Consider the following 15362-nt stretch of genomic DNA (forward strand, 5'->3'; position numbering starts at 1 on the left):
TGCCAGGGACACACAATGGTCTTGACCCACGCAGTGAACGGTAGGTGTTAATGGGATTTTCACAGCGGATGTTGTCTAAGTGCATGCGAATACTGTGACGCTGCCTGCTTAGCGTAATCCCTTGTCAATCAAGACTTAACGGTAGTCTCAAACGCCAAAATGTACACCTGTGCCTCTCGTACATTTTTATTTCAAAATTGCACCCAAAAGCAGGAACTTCACGACCAAGGTTTTCTACACACAGGAAGATCAATATTATAGGAATACTTTTCAGGGATAAAAAAAAATCGTGTTTTTGACTCAAAATACCAAAACCAAGGCGGAAAGCTACCTTAAACTTTGGGGTATATGGGGTAGGTTTGATCATGTTTCATAAAAATCGTACAAGATATTGCACGTTACAATATGTCAATTCAAAGACTTGTTAATTATCTTGCTAATGATACCTAACAACCCAGCTTATATTCAATAACAAGCTCAGCAGACGACTTATAAGAAAAACGTTCCTTCATTTCTCATACCAAGCTGTTTTATAGTTCCTATTCCAGTCCTGTTGATCGCCCAAATGACGCATTTTATCTGTACCCTTTGTAAAAAAGACTAGTAATGTATGGTTTTCAGCACAAACAACTCGGGCACAAACAATTTATGCTATCGTTGGCAGACTATGTGCGAAGGCAGGATTTAGTTGGTTCAGGTCAACCACTCCTTGCATGCCAAAGCAGGAACGAGGTTGTATGAACATAGTGTAGACGAACAGCTGATACAGGAGAAGCCTGGCCACAGAAACCTGGCAGAGAGGGGTACAGAGGGCAGCTGTTAGCGATATTGTTCAAGGTGATTGATTTCAATATTTCTATTGATAAAGGACATATTTTGAACTCTGCTCCTAATTACTTTGAAAGGCTTCAAACGCTAAAGGTTTCGTAGACCTTAGCCATTTAATAGACAATGCAGACGAAAATCAGACTTAGCTGAGGTAATTTGATTAACGCTAATTCAAGGTTAATGTAATTTGGCGAAGGTAAAACTTTCCTGTAATTTTGCTTGTATATTTGCAAAAAATATCTGTACGGTGTTAACTGCCACATTTATAGCGGATTGGTTGCTCTGTAAATTTGACGATGCTCGACACCCAACCACGAACATCGTCACAAATTACGTCGAACACCGTCAACATTTACAGAACGACCAGCCTGCTATAATTATTGCATCTATGGCTATTTTTATGTTTGTTTCATCTACAGGAAGAGATGGTGAGCAGCCTTCGACGAAGAAAACCAGAGTCGAGCTCTATACCTTTGAGTATGGAGACTCTGAGATGACGATCATGCAATTGCTCTAATGAACAATTATACTATCAATATTCATAAATGAATTTGACATGTATGAATACAAATGAAAAGGAAAGAATACAAACACCTGTAAAATGCATATGTGTTCAGAGTCATTATTATTAACACCACAATGTCAGAATTGCCAGGTGGTTTTGTCAAAGCTCACTTATGGGTTTTGAAGAATCGCATGGTGGGTTCTGTGCAGAGAAAACGAACAAAAGGGTGAACTCAGCAGTTAACGTTTAAACAAAATTTATTACAAAAATAAAACTAATTGCTAAGTCAGGGATACAGTACAAGCTTTAAAAGTGTACAGACTACTTATCTCAGCTAGGACGGCAAAGCTCCAGTCTCAGAGTTGTAACAGTCTGTTGGATGAATGAACAGTCCTATGGCTTGCAGGCTGGAAGTTGCACAAAGTCCACAGTGTAAATCCAGCGTTGGCAGTGAAGGTCTTGAAAAGTCTTGAGAAGGACTACTACTGGAGTTTAGTAACACACAAGAGACACGATCCCAAAGTCTGACTGGAAGCTGTGCACGTCCCTTTTTTATACACATGTGCTTACATAAGAGCATATAAGAACAGTCTAGAACTTTTATTGACATGCTAATTACTGTTCTAAAATTATCTCTCTTACACAGCTAACTAAATTTCTAGAACATTCCAAACATGACTAATTGAATTCAAGGTTGTGAGGTCATTAAGGGCAGTGACCTTGAGAATGTTCTAGACTAATTGAACTCAGGTCATGATGAGTGTGGGGGGAAATGACCTACATAACACACCCCCTCTTTAAAAAAGAAAATTTTTCAAAAAAAATCTTTCTTTTCGAAATGTAAACTTGAAAAAGATATAAGTACTCAATTTTGTTTTACTCTAAAGTAAAACTTCTTGAAAGTGAACAACAATAAACTCTAAATACGAGAGAGACAGTCTGCAATTAAATTGTCTCTGCCTTTGATATGTCTAATATCAAGATTTAACTCCTGTAACATTAAACTCCATCTTAACAATCGCTGATTTTTGCCTTTAAATTTCTGCAGAAAAACAAGAGGGTTGTGATCAATATAAACCACTATTGGCTGATTTGAAGAAGTAACATAAACTTCAAAATGCTGTAAAGCTAATATCAAAGATAAACACTCTTTTTCAATTGTAGAGTAGTTTCTCTGGGATTTGTTAAATTTGCGTGAAACATAGCAAACAGGATGATCTACACCATGACTATCCTCTTGCAATAAAACAGCACCAGCAGCCGTATCACTAGCATCTACAGCTAATTTGAATGGCAAGGTGAAGTCTGGTGCAGACAACACTGGGGCACTTTGCAGTGCGGCTTTAAGTGTATCAAATGCCTGTTGGCATTGCTCTGACCAAACAAACTTTACTTTCTTTTTAAGTAAGTTAGTCAAAGGCTCAGTAATTGTGGAGAAATTTGGACAGAATTTTCTGTAGTAACCAGCCATACCGAGAAAGCGCATCAGTTGTCGTTTGCAGTTTGGTATGGGCAAACTTGAAATGGCACTGATTTTGGCATCAACAGGTTTTACCTCACCCTGTCCTACAGTATGTCCGAGGTAAGTCACCCTCGTCCAACCAAACTCAGATTTGGCAAGGTTGACAGTCAACATTGCTTTACTCAGTCTCTCAAAGAACTTCCGCATGAGCTTGATGTGTTCCTCCCAGGTGTCACTATACAGGACGACGTAAGCTGCACATCCGTCTATCCCGGATATGACGTCGTTGATCATCCGTTGGAACGTTGCCGGAGAGTTCTTCATTCCGAATGGCATCACCTTGTACTGGAACAATCCGTCTGGTGTAACAAAGGCGGATATTTCACGAGCACGATCCGTCAGAGGGACTTGCCAAAATCCCTTCAGTAGGTCAAATTTCGTCACATACTTGGCTTTTCCCACTCGGTCGATGCAGTCATCAATCCTCGGGATTGGGAAAGTGTCTGTCTTTGTTAAAGTGTTGACCTTCCTAAAGTCCGTGCACATACGATAACTGTGATCTGATTTGGAACAAGTATGCACGGCGAACTCCAGTTACTTTTACTGGGTTCAATAAAGTCATTGTCCAGCAGGTATTTGACTTCTCCTGGAGGTATTTCGCTTTTGTTGGATTCAGTCTGTATGGATGTTGTTTTACAGGCTTACTGTCCCCAACATCAACGTCGTGATAGATGACGTTTGTCCTCGTTGGAACATCTTGAAACAGGTGTTTATATTCATGGAGCAGTTCTTTCACCTGTTGTTGTTGTTCTGGCTGGAGGTGTGCCAACTTTGTAGACTCCAGCTTCTCCAGGATTTCTGAGTTCTGAAGCTTGACCGAGCCCAGCTTTGAGTTTAGAGTATTTTCACTCAAGTCAGTTTCAGTATCACCATCTTCATAATGGCCAGAACTGACTGTACTGACAGGCTGAGTTATAGTAGGATTATCCCTATCCAAATATGGCTTAAGCATATTTATGTGACATAGCTGTTTTTGTTTTCGCCTGTCAGGTGTTATTATGATGTAATTTAAATCACTCAATTTCTTATCAATTAGGTATGGCCCAAAGTAACGAGCATGGAGTGGTTTGCCAGGAATTGGAAGTAGAACAAGAACTTTTTGACCTGGTTCAAACTTCCGTTTTGAGGTGTTTTTATCATATTTGATTTTCATTGACTGCTGAGATGACTCAAGATTTTCTCTGGCTAATACATGCTTTAGAGAGTTTTGTACGAAAATTGACACATATTGCAAAATATTCAGACAATCATCATGTCTGATAGGAATTTCTCTTTAACGAGCTTAAGTGGGCCACGGACTGTATGTCCAAATACAAGCTCAAATGGGCTAAAACCAAGAGACTCTTGAATTGACTCTCTTACAGCAAAAAGCAGAAAATGAATTCCTTCATCCCACTGCTCTTCTGTGTCAAAACAGTAGGTCCTAATCATGTTTTTCAAAGTTTGATGAAATCGCTCAAGAGCACCCTGACTTTCTGGATGATAGGCGGATGACCTATACTGTTTAATGCCTAGCTGATCCATTACTTGTTGAAAAATTCCAGACATAAAGTTGGAGCCTTGATCGGACTGGACACATTTAGGGAGGCCAAATAAGGTGAAAAATGTGACTAAAGCTCTCACTTTAGTCTTTGTCTTTATGTTTCTCTGTGGTATAGCTTCTGGGAACCGAGTTGATGTACACATAATTGTCAACATGTACTCATTTCCTGATCTTGTTTTTGGTAGGGGCCCAACACAGTCTATTAGTATCCTACTAAATGGTTCTTGAAATGCAGGAATTGGCTGTAAAGGGGCCTTTGGAATGGTCTGATTCGGCTTTCCTACCATTTTGACATGTGTGACAAGTTTTACAGAAATGTGCTACATCCTGCCTGAGATTAGGCCAATAAAAGTGACTGAGAATTTTATGATAAGTTTTCCTGACTCCTAAGTGACCAGCCCAGGGCGTTTCATGGGCCAGGCACAATATTTCAGCACGGTAGGGCTTTGGAACCACAATTTGATGTTTTATAGCCCAATTGTCATCAACCAAAACGTCTAGAGGTCTCCATTTACGCATAAGAATACCAGATTTTGTATAATAGGAAACAGAGGTCTCTGAAGTTTTACCTTCATCATCTACCCTGTCAAACAAAGACAAAATATCTGGGTCTTTGTGTTGTTCTGCAATGAGATTTGATCTAGAAAATGTCTGACTTTGGTCAGCAGAAGTTTTACTGGAAGTTTCAAATCCACGAGGGATAACGGAATGATCCGTGTCAAACACCTGACTGAGAAAGGTGTCATTTAAGTCAACATCTGTGACATCATTTTTGAGAGTATTTTGATTCTCAGAAGTTTTCTTTGACATGGCTCGAGTAATTGCACATGAAGGAAATACACGGGAATTTCCTCTTCTATTGGCTCTGGATCCTGATCTAAACTAGGATTATCAGTCACAAGTGGATTAGTAATGACCTTGTCCCCAGCAAGGTCGTTTCCAAGAAGAAGGTGAATCCCTTCAAAAGGCAAAAAAGGCCTAATACCTAAAGTCACAGGTCCAGAAACAAAGTCCGAAGACAAATAGACATTATGGAGAGGAACAGGAATGTAGTCATTACAATCTACCCCCTTAATAAGAACTTTAGAACCTGAAAATGACTTTTCAGAAAACGGCAGGGTATCTGCCAACAAAAGAGACTGGGAAGCCCCGGTATCTCTTTACATTTTGACAGGGGTAGCGGAAGAAAAATCACTAGAAAGTGATATAAAACCATCATGAATAAATGGTTCGAAAATACCCATATTGCTATCTTGAGAAGAATTGACCCTGACCTCATTAATTGGGGATAAGAGGGGTTTGACCTCAGAGAATGTGCTGCACACATTATTAGACTCTAATTGAGTTGATGAAGAAATAAAGCCGGTGGGCTTAGATCCACTTTGACCACTTTGACCTTCACGTTTTCTTTTCAATTTGAAACAATCTGACATTAAATGGCCGTCTTTCTTACAATAATTGCAAGAAAGTGTACCAAACTGTAACGTTTGTCAGAAGGAGATTGAGACTTGGGATCTGATGATGTGGGAATGTTACTTGAATTTTGTGAACTATTGTCATTTGATTTCCTACTCTCCTTTGAAAAATTCTTGGATGAAAAGGAGGAGTTTAATTTACCTGCATTGTTTCTGCATGAAAAGGACGGGATGGTTTGCTGAGAAATGAAAATTTGTGGGTCAATGAATAATCATCGGCCAAACGTGCAGCAACCTCCAATGTATCTGCCTTTTGTTCATTGATAAATGTCTTGATGTCACTCCGGATGCACCTCTTAAATTCCTCAATCAAAACAAGTTGTCGTAACTTTTCATAATTCTGACTGACCTTTTCCGAAGAACACCAACGGTCGAACAGTTGTTCTTTTGTCCGAGCGAATTCAACATAAGTTTGATCCTTCACCTTCTCGCAATTTCTGACGGTAAGCTTCAGGCACCAACTCATAGCCCTTGAGAATTAATTCCTTCACAGAATCACAATCTGAAGCCTGCTCTACTGACAACTGAATGTAAATTTCTCTGGCTTTACCCACCAAAGCACACTGCAAAAACATAGACCAGGACTCCTTAGGCCAATTCAGACTCTGAGCAATTTTCTCAAAATGAAGGAAATATTTATCAACATCCTTTTCTTGGAAAGGGGGAACTAACCTGAAATGCTTAGTGATGTCAAACTTGTCTGAAGGGATGAATTTTCCTGACTGTCCAAGCTCTAAACGTTTTATTTCTAATCTTTCTTTCATTTCCAATTCTCTTTCTTTCATTTCTAATCTTTCCTGCCTATCTTTCTCTCTCTGTCTTTCTTCCATTTGCAACTTTTCACGTGCCAAATCTGCCTGTATTTCTAATTCTAATTTTTTGAGTTCGAAGGAAGACTCAGGCTCATAATCTTTTAAGGCAGACTCCTCAAAATGGCCAGAATTAACTAAATGTTTTGCAATGTGGTACTGTATTTCCCGCTTGCGCATAGATCTTTTGACATCTACTTTAAGGAAATTGGCCAGTGCTATGAGGTTGTCTTTTCTGAGGGAATTAAATGTGTCCTGATCAAGGTCATCCATAAATTCGTCTGGCTTGAATTCCGCCATGATTAAATTTCGCTGAGTTCACAGTGTACAGTAGTTTTGAAAAAGGCGGGCAAAATGTTGTCAAACGGCTCAGAATATTCGTATCCCGGACGAGCCCCCAATTTTGTTACGTGCAGAGAAAACGAACAAAAGGGTGAACTCAGCAGTTAACGTTTAAACAAAATTTATTACAAAAATAAAACTAATTGCTAAGTCAGGGATAGAGTACAAGCTTTAAAAGTGTACAGACTACTTATCTCAGCTGGGACGGCAAAGCTCCAGTCTCAGAGTTGTAACAGTCTGTTGGATGAATGAACAGTCCTATGGCTTGCAGGCTGGAAGTTGCACAAAGTCCACAGTGTAAATCCAGCGTTGGCAGTGAAGGTCTTGAAAAGTCTTGAGAAGGACTACTACTGGAGTTTAGTAACACACAAGAGACACGATCCCAAAGTCTGACTGGAAGCTGTGCACGTCCCTTTTTTATACACATGTGCTTACATAAGAGCATATAAGACCAGTCTAGAACTTTTATTGACATGCTAATTACTGTTCTAAAATTATCTCTCTTACACAGATTACTAAATTTCTAGAACATTCCAAACATGACTAATTGAATTCAAGGTTGTGAGGTCATTAAGGGCAGTGACCTTGAGAATGTTCTAGACTAATTGAACTCAGGTCATGATGAGTGTGGGGGGAAATGACCTACATAACAATATGTCTGTAAATAAAAACTAGTCATTGCGATGTAGCTGGTAGAATAATCGCGTCTGTTTTATCTGATAACGACGTAGTGGAATTATGATGGTTGTTTTCCGAACGAAACTTACTGCCGGTCGTGTTTAATCAACGTATACGCTTCTTACTATCCAGAGTTCATCTCATGCAAGCGCTGATGCAGTGCTCTATCGCATCTCAGCATAGCCGCCGTCCTAGGATTGTGTTGCGGTTATATCAGTTTAGGGTTCCACACTGAAGTAACATAATGGAGTCATAACTTAGTGAAATAGCTTTATTTTCCACAATGTGTAATTTTAGTGTACACTTTTGGTGTTGAGGCATGGCAAAGTGTTGATACGGTAACTCTCCCTTTGAGTGTGTGTTGGCCTCTAAAAAGGCCGTTTGGTATTGTGATCCTTGTTTGGCCCATGCTGTATCCAGTTAAGTACGTTATTCACAATGTTTACTGTTGTTGGAATATTGTGTTGTTTCATGTCTCAACACCAAAAATGTACACTAAAATTAAACATAAAATAACAAAATAAATAGAAGAGGTCAACATCATAATTTGGCACAGAAACAGAAAACAAAAAACGTATTACGTCAACAACAATGTCGCATTACACGAGGGCAAACCAAAATGAACATTGATACACATAGCAGCCTCGAATTCATCTGAATTTCCCCTTCCAAAAACACAGAATACAATACATCCCACTTCGAGGGCATGTCATCAGAAACACTATCAGAAAACGGTGAGATACCAATCAAACCGTTACATAAAGGAAGCGGAATGACATTTTATACACTAATGATTACATAATACGGAAGCGTCAAAAATAACTCGTGTACCAGTGATTTCACACAAAGATTACAACTGACCATTTATAACACAGAAAAAATGCAACATTTTGACAGAAAGCACAACATTAAACTTGTTGACGACCAAATATATCTATCTCTCAACCTAGTAAACACAATACGAGCACGACCCTTAATACAACTGGACAAAATTAGACATCATAGCTTCCAGAATGAAAGAACAAACCTTCAGTGGGACAACATAGGAATATATACAATCTGCCAATATACCACACAGTTTATCCACTGAAGATGAACTTGAGGCAACTGATGAAAAAAGTCTGGCAAACTTTCGAAATATATAGCGTCAAAGAATCGTCGTGTCTCACACAGTCACTCCACTCTGGAGTACAGACTGCACTGACACGCTGATTACAGCCGCTGTGTCTCGCCGTGCCTAATCGGCACTATACACAAGACAGTGAAACAAAATATACCACACATTATTAATATACACATTAAACGCAAACCACCAATATATGAACGATGAGTGGAGTTGCTTTCTCTTTACTAACTGTTGCTTTCTCTGACCTTGTGTACAAGTAAATTTCACTGTCATGAGCATCACATGACCTGGACTCTTCTTCAGCTACTTCATAGTCAGGGTTATCTCTATCACTGCCAGAATGCAGTGACAGTGACACTGCCTATATAGGCAGTACCAGGGGAGTAGCTGCATAACCATTGATAATTTTGACAATAATTTTGTACAGTTTATACAACTGCGTTCTTGTTGTACTTTGAATAGCGTGTTGAACTCTCAACTATCCAGATTGCAAACAGCCTGTGAATATGTACCCCTCATTTTTATCATTATCCAATTACTTTCAGTCTGGACTCTAATTCAATTTTCACACAATATTCAATATTCATATATGCAAGCTTTTTGTATACAAACTGAATAGTGTGTGTTTCAGCATGTTGAATGGCGACAGCAAGAAACTGTATTTGGTATCCTGCATAGAAATATCAAAAAAAATTATCAACAGTTGCAGCTTCTGCCCCGATACTTGGCCTTCATTTTTTTTTCGAAAATTCATATTTTTAGATATTTTGAAATAAAAGTAATGAAATGCGACAAAATGGTTCTAGATATTGTTTATTTATTACTAACATTAGAACAATTGGATGACATTAAAATGTTATTAAATTTTCATTGAATTACCCATCAAACCTTCGAATCGTAGAAACGGAACCAAAAAACTTTCAGGTCTCCTGCCTCTACAACCCCTACAATTTTCGAATCCCCCCTGAATTCCTCCAGCCTTCTCACTGTTTTCTTATGTGTGAACGCAGCCGCATTATTTACCAGAATAAGTCGTTAAAGACCCTCACTTCCAATTTTTTTTGTTTATCATGAGCGAAAAGGGATTCAGGAAAGATTTTTCGGATTTATTTTGATTTTAATATGATTTTTAAACTTAAAGAATTGGTTTTGAATACTTTGGAAATAGCACAACTTTTTATGTCACTTACGAACTTCTTATCTTTGCACTTTAAATATTTTCATTTGCAACTTCATTCTTAGTTTAGTAGTTACTGTATCTACACAATATAAATCTTTAGTGAGTTACTGTTATTGCAATCTGTTATAACCCCCTTGCATACGGGCTGGTGGCCTTCAAATTACTTAATTTGTAATTCCTTTACCAGCCATGAGCTCTGTGTTAGAAACGACAACTTCCTCATATAGCCTGGTAGTAACAATACTTCACAAGTTATATATCACACAAATTGCCTGTGGTCTCCTTTCGATTGGGAAATTGTGATTTCCACTTGTTTTTTTCTGACTAGATGTATGTTTCTAAAAGATAACAGTGAGACGTCTACCTGGCAGAAATGCTTCAATAAACCTTTCAGTGGTCATGAGTCATACACCTAAATTGGCGTGACGTAAAGAAAATTGTTTGTTACTTTAAAGTTTGTAGGCGTGTTTCTCATTTGCCAATGCTATAAGAAATCCCGGGTCAATTTACTGTGGACTTTGGTGTGCCTATTAAATGGCAACCTTGTATGGCGTTCGTGTATCTGTTACAGCAGACCATTATCACCAGAAACCGAGCGTTATGTGCCTTTCGGTTTCCATTGAATTGGATTCGCCAATTACAAAGGCTTCGACGGTTTTCAGTTTCGCTATCACAGATGAGTGGGCCGAGTGATATTTATTCGAATAGTCATCGACTGATTGGACTTGCGAATCTGTTTTGGTGTTCATCAACAGGACAAAACGAGTCAGCAGCACGAAGAAACACAAAGATGAAGAAACACAAGGTACAGAAATTATGTTTGGTCGTGATATTTTACAAGATGTTGAGATTGGTAAGACACAAGAATTCCCTGAAAGTCAGTAAATGTAAGTGTATTTTTTTAAGTTCCCAAGCCAAAAATTGCAATCTGCTTTAAATTATGGGGCATTCTGACGTTCCCGCCGGAGAGTGTACTGTAGTTGAAGGGATTTTCTTGACAAAGCAATGTTACTTGACTATTATCATGTTGCTACCGTTCTCTTTGTTTAATCTACAGGTCTACTTACCATTACCTCGCCTATTTACGCTCTTGCAACTTAATATGAATGAAAAACTGCTCTTCTTGGCTGCTATATGCGGGATTTTTACATTTAACAGTATGAAAGGTATTATCTCATACCTTATTTTACCTTGTGAAGCATTTTTAACTCGGGATGGATCTTTGTCATTTACTTATTTTACAATTTAATACACAAAACTATTCTACACTGTATTCCGAAGTTACTTGTAAATGTTGAATTAGAGCAAGAATCTGATGACAACGACATCAAAACAAAACTATCGAACACAATATTGTCAACGTAACAGGTTGAGGCGGACTGGCTACTTCTGAGGTTTCTACACCATACATTTAGCCACCTTCTGAAAGCCAAGAGAATCATATAATAAAGAGATGCTGTGTGTCCGTAGAAACTCTAAAAGATAGAGTACCTCAAACTTAGCATTACGTAATTCTAGCATGTCAAGCAAACTACTTGTCTTGTAATCGTCTCAGTATTTATGTCATGCAATGTGCATCCTTTTTAATGTATTTTTGTTTCTCATATCAGAAGTTTTTGGAATAAAGACTCTTCGAGAAGTAAGATCCACTGACATCTTGGCATTAGCTGGAAAGTCCGTTACGATATACTGTAAATTAAATGATAGTTCAGCACCTCATTGGTCCATGGTCACACCTGTGCACCGATTGATAACTGAAGAAGGTACCTCCTATGATGATTGCTGCACAGTCTTCGGTAATTTCGAAAATGGTGAAGCGAACCTTGTCATCAAAGCAGTCGATATAAGTGAAGAGGGAACATGGAAATGCTACAATACAAATAACCCAAAGGGAGAGTCTGCTTCATTAATTGTTCTAGGTATGTATCTGTATGACAAATGTTTGCGTGACACAATCAACATCTCCGTGTCACGAGAAGAAGTAGTAAAGAAGGTGATTGTCAAGGTTGATAAGATAACGTTTTCCGTATGTAAAAAAGAAATTGTGGTGTTGTTAAAATTTTTCCTGATGTACGAACAGAGGAATGTAAATAATAAAATAAATGTTATTTTTATCTTGTAGCATTTAATTAAATTTCTCCGAAAGGTTCAAATTTTAGGTGTCTGATAGCATTTTACAGTAAGTTATTGTTTCTGTTCCACGAGATTATTCAGCACTACAATGTTTTGGCATTCAATAAACAAGCAGATGTATGTAACTCTTTTGATCAAAATTTAATAAGGGAGGATGAAAAAATGATCATTGAAGACAACGTACGTTTATTGTCGTGCAAGGAATTCTTTAAAAAATTACTTCCATAGAAAGTGGTCCAGAGTGCCGCTCATTATCTGGCATCGGTCCTAAGAATGAAGTCATTGAAGGAGGTACAGTAAATCTGGAATGTAAAGCTGAAGAAAAAGCTACACCTCCAGGACTGTTGACTTGGATTGAAAATGGAGACGAAATGTCAAAGAAAGGCAACAGTCCATTAATGTATACAAAGAAGGTAGAGAGAGAAGACGACGAAACCTCACTTAACTGTAAACTGACACATAGCAGCCTTTCGTCTCCGTTGACTTGTCCCGAAGATATAAAACTAAATGTTCTATGTAAGTTTTAAGGTTGCGCTTACATAGGAGATAAATGCATGTATGGTTCCTCGTTGAACTAGAAAGTTTAGCCAGTTCTTTATTACACGTACTCTGAGTTTCGGTTTTACGAATATTTCTATCGGCATGGAAGTTCGCATTTTGCATCAATACATAATATACTATAGTCTTGCAATTGCATGTTTGTCTATGATTTGAAAATGTCGAAAATGTTTTGTGAAAACGCGTATTGAACCTTGTTCATCACCTTAATGTAGACAAGGGCAGTCTACAAACCGCGGTCATTTTTGACGAGGGATCAATGAATGGCGTATCAGACGGGCCATACTATAGTATGAGTTTATCTAAATGTATATTTTAAAAGACCGTTTGAAAAACATCACTCTTTCGAAGAACGGTCTCATCGCCTCTTACTAGTACAACTTACAAGGTTGACATGAATGAGCGCAACACTTGGAACAGACTTACTATTTTCAAGTTTGCATTGGTCACATTTGCCGCCTGGTTCCCGTTTTCACTGGATGTATACAGAATATTATGTTTGTTTAGGTGCCCAAGCCCAAGCTTGGGCACCCATTGGTTTCGTTGGATTTTTCTTTCTTCTTGTGTCAATTTTTGCCAGCCTAGAACTTGAATAACGCCTATGCTAAACATTTCAAACTTGGTACAATGATTGGGGCCAATGAGAAGTGGTGCACCTGACCCTTGAAATTTTTATTGGTCACGTGACCTGGCGGCCATATAGGATTTTCCAAAAACCTAAAAACGGCTTCTCCTGATGATCTAGGGGTCTGGTCAATTTGAATTTTTTTACATAGCAAGCATGACCTAAGGTCTCGAGGTTTTGTAAATAAAATCACATGCGGTCACGTGACTTTGGCGGCCATATTGGATTTTCGAAAAATACCCTTTTAATCTTTAAAAATCTTCTTCTCAAGAACCAAAACACCGTTTGAGCTGAAATTTTACTCATGTCATCCTTAGAGTGATCTCTTTCAAGTTTGCGAAAAACATTTCGATCGGTCACGTGATTTGGACGCCATATTGGATTTTGCGAAAATCGCAGTTTCATCTTCAAAAATCTTCTTCTCCAGAATCAAAACACTGATTAGGCTGAAATTTTACACGTCTTCCTTAGAGTGATCTCTTTCAAGTTTGCAAACGACATTTGGATTGGTCACGTGATTTGGCCGCCATCTTGGATTTTACGAAAATCGCAATTTAATGATTAAAAATCTTCTTCTCCAGAACCAACACACTGATTGAACTGAAATTTTACTCATATCATCCTTAGAGTGATCTCTTTCAAGTTTGCGAAAGACATTTTGATCGGTCACGTGATCTGGCCGCCATATTGGATTTTCGAAAAAATACCAATTTAATCTTCATAAATCTTCTTCTGCAGAACTAAAACACCGATTGAGCTGAAATTTTACTCATGTCATCCTTAGAGTTATCTCTTCCAAGTTTGCGAAAGACATTTGGATCGGTCACGTGACTTGTCCACCATGTAATATTAGGCTTTGGCACCGCCAACGCTGCTTGCAGCTTTAATTTTAAACTTGAAATTGTCAAGCTGAAATACATCGTTTATGAATATGATAGTTTTATAAACGTGAATCATATCTCCACATCAATTTCATTAAAAATTATCCCTGGGTCAGCTACTGAGCGAAGCGTACAAGCATGGTACTCAGTATTGCTCATAAAATACGCATAATTTCGAATCTTTTTTTTAAATTTTAGATCCACCAAAGGCGGCAGTACCTGCAGAGGTATGTGTGAAGAAAGATAATGAGTTGAGAATCAATTGCTCATACACGCCTGGAAAACCAGAAAATACGGATGTGAAATGGAAAAGGGCGGATGAAATAGACGCTAGCATATCTAATCCATTGGAAATCGCTAGCATACAACCTGGAAGAAATAATACAGCTATTTTGTTTGTGTGTGTTGTCAGTAATTTATACTATAACAACCAGCGTGGTGAGGATTCTGCTGAGACTAAAGTTATAGTGCAATGTGAGTTAAAAAAATGTATGTTATGTTGTTTGAATGTAGAAAAATATAAATTACTACTTGAATTCAAAAGTGACATAAATAATCCAAAGAGACAGCCACTTTGACGGTATCAAATGCCTATTTCATTGTTACATTATTGTGAATTGTATTCAAAAATGACAAGTACCCTATTTTGTGTGCGTTGGTGCTGGTATTTTTGTTATGTATGTATGTATGTATGTATGTATGTATGTATGTATGTATGTATGTATGTATGTATGTATAATGTGAAGCTCTGACTGTATTCTATTGAGGAGGAAGAATTTAAAAACATTTAATATTATAACCCTTTCAGATGATCCAATCGTTACCATTCCATTAGTACAGTATGTCAGAGAAGGAGATGACTTACAAATGACATGTGAGGTAGACTCCGTACCAATTACAAATAATGTAGAGTGGATCTATCCTACCGGAACTATCACGCGAAGTAAGATACTAGTCATAAACAACATCCTGAGATCACAATGGGGAACATACACATGCAGAGCTAAAAACCAGTTCTGTGACAAAATTGGAGGGACTGGGCATGGAAGCAACGCAACGCTTGTTGATATTTATTGTAAGTATGATTTATTGTTCAGTGCACGTGGCAGCAGCAGAACGGAAAGCATTATGTTGGAATGGAATAAAATTGACTACTC

The 15362-nt window shown here is 38.1% G+C and overlaps 1 protein-coding gene across 1 annotated transcript; it reads left to right on the forward strand.

Moving 5' to 3' along the window:
• Positions 1 to 348: 348 nt before the first annotated feature.
• LOC139122354 (cell adhesion molecule 1-like) lies at positions 349 to 15280 on the forward strand (the record flags this gene model as incomplete). Its single annotated transcript, XM_070687750.1, has 7 exons — positions 349 to 353; positions 1248 to 1256; positions 10764 to 10861; positions 11619 to 11927; positions 12370 to 12657; positions 14404 to 14679; positions 15014 to 15280. Coding segments are annotated over exons 1-7 (1252 nt in total), but the record flags the coding sequence as incomplete, so codon positions are not given.
• Positions 15281 to 15362: the final 82 nt, after the last annotated feature.

This window comes from Ptychodera flava, chromosome 22 (genome assembly GCF_041260155.1).
Source record: "Ptychodera flava strain L36383 chromosome 22, AS_Pfla_20210202, whole genome shotgun sequence".
NCBI classification, from domain to species: Eukaryota; Metazoa; Hemichordata; class Enteropneusta; family Ptychoderidae; genus Ptychodera; species Ptychodera flava.